We start from the raw sequence: 6,551 nt of genomic DNA, 5'->3' as shown, positions 1-6,551 counted from the left end.
CTGGGGTGGTGCCCCGGGTGGCCCGCTTTCTGCAGGGGTCCGGACCCCCGCGCAGCCAGCCCCGCCCACCTTGCTGAGGAGCCTGCGCCAGTGCAGCCGCCAGAGCATGAGGGCGATGATGAGCAGCAGCAGCAAGATGATGGCCACCAGGCAGCCGATGAGGATGGCGGTCGGGCTGCCCTCCGCCTTGGCCACGGGTTGCTGGCCGCGGGGCTCCAGCTCTGGCAGAGGCAGAAGGATCAGCACCGAGGGAAGCTCCCGCCCACCGGAGGGGGAGCCCCGGGGAACAGGACCGCCCCTGGCTGCTCACCCAAGCTGCTGAAGTTGGTGGGAGGCGGGCCGGGCGGCCACCAGGGGGCCGGGGGGAAGGTGCCCCCCAGAGCTGGAGAGGAGCCGTTCACCACATCTGGAGAAGGAAGAGGAGGAGAAGTTGAGCGAGAAGCAGGGAGCCAGGGAAACCGAGCCAGGGCGGGGCGACAACTGTGCCGCCTCGGAGCCAGCAGGCACGACAGAGCTCTGGACACCCCGGGCAGTGCCGTCCCCGGGGTGGGGGGCTCCACGCGAGCTACGAGGCTTGTTTCTCAGCCAATCCGAGCACCTCAGAGATGTAAAACCCGTCAGGCACGCGTGAGGGGCAGGGAGTGGGGAGAGAGAGGGGCCAGCTGTCCCTGCTCCATGGGTGTCCACGGGGCTGGACAGACGGGACCCCAGGTCACCACAGGGCCGGGGCTGGGCTCACCGGAGATGAAGGCGATCTCGCTGAAGAGCAGCCAGGGCCCCGCGAAGAGGAAGCGGCACTGCAGAAATTGACCCACGCGGCCGCCCAGGGGCACAGAGATGGCCCGGGCCCTGGGGTCGCCCAGGCTTCCCCCCAGGGCGTGGCGCGCGGGTTCCCCCTCCCAGGCCACGGCGGGACCCCGCTTGAATCGGCACTCCACCCCGCCAGGCAGGCGGGCGCCCAGCGTGTGCATGTTGTTGCCGTGGACCTGGCGGATGGAGAAGGGGCAGAGTCAAGGACAGGCACAGGGAGGACCCTCTGTCACCTGCCCCAGCTTCGGAGCCCCCCAGCAAGCGCCGGACTGGCCCACCTGCATGGCCTGGAAGGCCCTGAGCCGGTCAAACTCGAACTCCATCTCCACGTATCCGCTGGGGAAGCTGTGGTTGCTCCATCCCACGTAGTCATACCCTGGCCAGACCCGCAGCTCCTGGCTCTGCCTGAAGTCGTCCAGCCCTACCACGCCATCCGCCAGCTGGCCGAGACCCCCGTACTGCAGCCTGAGAGGTGGGGACAACAGGATGGCTGGTTGGAGGGGACAAGGCAGCAGCTTGCAGAGGCCCTGCACGCTCCCCCAGCTGCCCCTGTCCACCTGGCCCCCCAGGCACTCTGACGTCATGCAGCTCTCTCCCCTCCCCTGCACCACCCCTAGGCCGACAGGTACCGGGCAGGCCACAGGCTACAGAAAGGCAGCACCTTGCAATCTGTGGTGTGTGTGTTGTGCAGCTCCGGGCAGATGTGCCTTCCAGCTCGCACTGAGTGTCCCGCAGGCTAGCGGCCACCCTGCTGCCCTTGTCCCTTGCCCTGTCCCTTGAGACGGCCCCCGCCACCCAGACTACTCGCCAATACCCTGCCCAACCTGGCTCCCTCCATTCCCGTCCACAAGCTCAGGACCATGCCTCTCACCCGCCCACAATGAATCCGTCGTAGGTGGAGTCGTTGAGGTTCACAGCCTCGGATAAGTACATGGTCTGCCCCACGGGGGATGTGTAAGACAGGAGCCCATCTGGAGCAGGGCAGGAAGGGAGGTCACCACACGGGCCTCCGCCCTACCCAGCGTCAGGCCTGGGCAAACCCCCGACCTCACAGAGGCAGGAGCCAGGATCCCGGACACCCTCACACTCAGTCGCCACCCCAGAAGCAGGTCCCTGGGGGGCCAACTCACCCCTCCAGAGGCAGCCGTAGAGCTCCACCCGCAGGCACACACTCATGACCCGGTCTGCTCGGGGATAGAAGCGAACCAGTCGGGCTACCATGGGGGGCCCGAGGTCCTTCAACACCACGCCCCCGGGGTCCTCGTTACCTGAGATCACCTGTGGGCCAGGAAACAGGGTGCATGTGTGGGAGGAGCTGCGGCCACTGAGGCCTGTGGAGGGCGACACGCCCAGGGCTGTGCATGGGGTCTGCACAGAGACCTCGGCTCTGCCCACATCCCTGGCTCTCCTCGCCCGGACCTGTCTGTCTCTGAGCGTTCGCACCACTGCACCCGGGCCCTAGGCCACCCGTGGAGCCCTGCACCCTGCTCCAGCTCTCTGCCTGCTCCAGCCCATCCCTTCTGTTCATTCAGCAGCCTTCGGCCCCGTGCCCGCTCTGTGCCAGGCACGTTCTCAGTGGGCACAAACGCCTCCCCTCCCAGGGCTGAGACGCCAGCAAATGCAGCTGTGAGGAACAAGGGGCAGTTGTGGGGACAGAGCCCTGCGGTGCCCAGGAGGTGCCCGGGTGACCTCTTGGAGGGGCACCGGCTGGAGGCGGAAGGTCCTGCAGAGCCCGGGGGAGGAGCCTGCCAGGCCCAGAGCAGCAAGGCAAACACAGTGAGCACAGACATCCCAACCCTGGGGAACGAGCCCCGGCTTGTTCCAGGAAAAGCAGTGCAGCCAAGATGGAGCAAGAGGCAGGAGACGAAGCCAGGGCCGCCCCGGCGAAGCGCTCTGCACACTGCCGAGGAGCTGGCAGAGCGGCGTACCAGGGCAGGGTGGGAGGGTGTGACGGTCTGATTTACACTTCACTGCCCGGTGTATGTAGGGCAGAGTGGAGCTTTGACTGCAGGCAGAAACACGAATAAGAAACCAGCACAGTTGGAAGCGGGAGTTCCGCCTGCACGTCCCAGGAGGCGCTGGGAAGGCAGCACTGGTGGCCCCGTCGAAGGTGTGCTCAGAGGCGGGAGAGCCAGCCTCTCCACACTGCCCGGCAGCCTCACCTCCTGACCCCAGCGGTCCTTCCAGTCCATCCAGCGGTGGCCATCCCGGGAGTAGCGCAGCCGGTAGCTGCGGGAAAACTCCTTGCCCAGGCCACCGGCGTGGCGCCCCTGAGTGCCCACCAGGGCCACCAGGTGGAGACGCCGAAGATCCACCTGCAGGTACTCCTCCTCCTTGGGGAAAACAGGCCCTGCAGGACACCAGGCCCCGTCCCCGTCGCTGCTCTCCAACCTAGGAGGGCAGAGGTTAGTCTGCCTGGCGGGCCTGCCCTGCCAGGTACTGAACTGCAGGGCCCCTCAACTGCCTCTCTGCACAGGGAAGACAGGCAGAGGCCCGTGGCCCAGGGGCAGCCACAGGTGTGCAGGTACCTGCTGTGCCGGGCGGCAGTGGAGTCCGACCAGGAGCTGGAGACAGAGATGTCGCTGTCGGGAATGGTCCGGTCCTGCATGCCCAGCGCATAGCGGCACTTGGCTGGAAGGGCACAGACGTGTGACAGTCAAGGCCCCCACTTTCTGCCCTCCAAGCCCTCCCTTAGGGATGCAGGATTCAGTCCTCACCAGGGTCAAAATGTCCCTTCATGTCGGCGTCTCCATCTGCCAGCAAGAGCAGCAACAGTGGCAGTAGATGTACAAGGGCCCCTGGCCCCATAGCTCCTGCTGCCTTGGGCCTAAGGGGGTGGGGGCAGCATCTCTGCAGGGGACAAGAAGGGCAGGAGGGTGAGGAGGGGGACAGGCAGACAGGACGGTTGCTCTGGGGATGCAAGCAGTGAAATCACAAGAATGGTCACTGTTCAGCAGCAGCCAGCTCTGTGCTTAGCACCGGCCACTGGGCTAAACCCTTCAACAGAAGCCATATTTTATCTTCACGGCCACTTTATAAGGTGGGTGCCGTTACTACCCATATTTAACCCTTCAGAAACTGGAGTAGAGGTCATTAATGTCCCAACCGTTAAGGGGTAAAACACCCACAGGCAGCAGCTTCGAACAAACAACACATCTGCAGGAAAAGTGGACAAAAGTATAACAGAAAAGTAATGAAGACTTTCGAATTAACAAGAAAAAAAAAATATATATATATATAAACAACTCACTAGAGAAATGGCCAAAGAATTTGAATCTGCATCTCATAGAAGAACAAGGCCTACCACCAACAAACATTTGTGCTTTTTGTTTGTTTTTATTTATGTTTTGCAAAGCAGAGCTGGGGCTGATCTCAGGGCCTTCGTCCTGACTGCCATCCCCCAGCTCTTCCTTTATTTTTTATTTTTGAGACAGGACCTTGCTCAGTTGATAAGTTGCCCAGGCTGAGCTTGAATGTGCAGTCCTCCTGCCTCAGCCTCCTACCGTGCTAAGATCACAGGTGTACATCACCACACCTGGTTTACACATTTGTTTTTAAATTGTGAAAGTCACTAGAATCAGGGAAATACCAATCAGATTAATGGAAAGAATTTTTGACCCAAGTCCCTGGACACTCTGGGCTCCCCAATCGCCACTAAGCATTCCAAGCTGCTGAGATTTCTGCAGGCCATCTTGCCTGTGGTGACAGCTATGGGAGAGTGACAAAAAGCACCACCAACCGCACTCAAGGACAGGCATGAAATACAATCATCTATGTGGAAAGCAATCTCGTGCACATCTTCTGAACCCCGGGCCCCCCAGGCTTTTGAGCAAAGGGAAGAGCGCAGCCCCAGGGAGGAAGAGGATGTACAAGGGCATCACTCACTGAGGCCCTCACCAAATACGCAGCCGGAAAATTACTTTCAGGGTCAAGAGTTTCTACAGAGCTGTGAAAAGAAACAGAGTAGCCGTATGGGTCTGACTTGGGCAATTTCTCTGTGCCACTGTTGAACACTAAAAGCACAACACAGGCATATGAGAAATACCCCGCCTCCTGAAAAGGGAGAACAAGGAGCCCCTGGCTTGTGCACATCCGTGTGCACACGCAGACAGGGCGTGTGACTGAACAGGAGCTGGCAATGAACGGCACGACAGAGAAGCAAACAAAAACGGAAAGACAGTCTGGCTACTGTTTTCCTAACACCTGTAACTATGGTAACATATTTAGGTAGGGATATGGGAGAGAATATGAAAACTACTTTTATTTTTAAGTAATACAGGTAGGCGCCCTAGAAAAGTTCGGGCACTCCGTGTTAAGCACACAATGGATGACGGATGTCAGCTAAGCCTGCACCAGCAGAGGCTGGGCCCCTCCCACCACAGAGCCCAGAATCTAAGAGAACGGCAGGACCTTAGTGCCTTCCACTCCCAAAGACAGACCTCTGCAGTTGCCCAGGCCCACTGCCCTGGCCAGCGACTTGGCAGAAATGTGAACCAACCTCAGGCCCACCTAGACCCGCATCATAACGCCTCTGTGCTGAGCTGAAGTCTAAGGATCCCTACTGTGTTCCTCCCGGGGCCCAGGCCACAACCCCACCCAAAACTATTCCAAGCAGCCCCTCCTTGCAAGGCAAGCATCTACTGTCCCTGTCTGGCTACAGTGAAAGCTGTCTCCTGTCCTATGCAGGAGCCTCTACTGAACTCTCCAGGCCCTGTGGTCCTGAGGCCCCCACTGCACCTCTCTTGCCCCTACCCACCCCTGCCACTGGGTCCCCAACAATCCCTGCTTGTCGGTGACGTCCGGTCTGCCCCGGGGTCCACCTTCTTTGGTGGCTGCCTCAGAAGGAAGAGCCCAGGGCAGGGAAAAGGCTGAGTTGCCTTGGAGATGAGGGCGGGTCTCCAACAGGGAAGCCAGGTCACCCCAGGAGGTAGGAGGAGTGGGGGATACTTCCCCACCCCTTTGTCCTCCTCCAGCTGCTCCCACAATCCTCTAGGGCAGGAATGTAAGAGGCAGCTGAGACCCCACAGCAAGGGAGCAGCAGCTGAGGGGATGACTGAGTTGTGGGGGGCCCTAGGTTATCAGAGGCGAGGCGGGAACCAGAGGGCACCGTGGTCAGTCCCTTAAGGGTCCCAGGTGCTGAGCCTGGACGGGCTGCAGAGGCCCAGGAGCAGCGGGGGATTCCTGGGTGCCACTCCACCCACCCTCCCCGGGAACAGCAGGGCCCTTGTTCCTGAGTAACCTTCATGCCTATCCCAGATGAGTCACTGGAGCCAGACAGCACTGAGAGGAGCCCGGGGCAGATACAGAGCCAGGCAGAGAACAGGAGGAAGTGGGGACGGAGAGACACAACGTGAGAGGTAAACAGAGCAGAATACAGGCGCAGGGCCAACGGAGAAACGGAGCTGCACGGCGACATGTGGGGACCCCTCCCAAAGCCGGACACCCGTCTCTGGCCCCTGGACTGGGTCTCCACGCTCCAGCACACTGGCGGTCCGAAGCCCCACTTCCCCACCTGGCCCCTTTTCAGCCCGATCCAAACTGGACCTCCACAGCCCCTCCCAGGCAAGGCCCACAGAGCCGTGTGCAGACACACACGTGGGCAGGCCCACGCCCGCCTGGCGGCTGTAAACACGCCCGGGTCTCAGACCCCGTCCGGCCTCGGCCTCTCGGAGGCCACACCTGCCACGCTCCCTGCCAGCCCATCCCGAGCCGGCCACCGCACACCTGTGAGCAGCACGGAG

General features: G+C 61.3%; 1 protein-coding gene across 8 annotated transcripts in view; it reads right to left on the bottom strand.

The window, feature by feature from the left end:
• The window catches only part of Ddr1 (discoidin domain receptor tyrosine kinase 1), a 15,093-nt gene that overhangs the window by 6,059 nt on the left and 2,483 nt on the right, over positions 1–6,551 (bottom strand). For 7 of the 8 annotated variants that reach the window (XM_033766360.1, XM_010643448.2, XM_010643445.2 and 4 more), the window contains exons 2-10: positions 3,528–3,660; positions 3,339–3,441; positions 2,973–3,201; positions 1,941–2,088; positions 1,682–1,781; positions 1,089–1,275; positions 740–986; positions 311–406; positions 70–221 (exon numbers count right to left, since the gene is read on the bottom strand). In XM_033766360.1, the coding sequence (XP_033622251.1) occupies positions 70–221; positions 311–406; positions 740–986; positions 1,089–1,275; positions 1,682–1,781; positions 1,941–2,088; positions 2,973–3,201; positions 3,339–3,441; positions 3,528–3,618 (1,353 nt within the window). In that variant the 5' untranslated portion in view covers positions 3,619–3,660. The remainder of the gene's footprint in view (positions 1–69; positions 222–310; positions 407–739; positions 987–1,088; positions 1,276–1,681; positions 1,782–1,940; positions 2,089–2,972; positions 3,202–3,338; positions 3,442–3,527; positions 3,661–6,551) is intronic. The other variant, XM_033766359.1, reaches the window with a different exon arrangement.

This window comes from Fukomys damarensis, unplaced genomic scaffold (genome assembly GCF_012274545.1).
Source record: "Fukomys damarensis isolate Sample0158 unplaced genomic scaffold, DMR_v1.0_HiC HiC_scaffold_20, whole genome shotgun sequence".
NCBI lineage: Eukaryota > Metazoa > Chordata > Mammalia > Rodentia > Bathyergidae > Fukomys > Fukomys damarensis.
The sequence above is the reverse complement of the archived record's forward strand: the minus strand, read 5'-3'. Positions and strand labels throughout refer to the sequence as shown.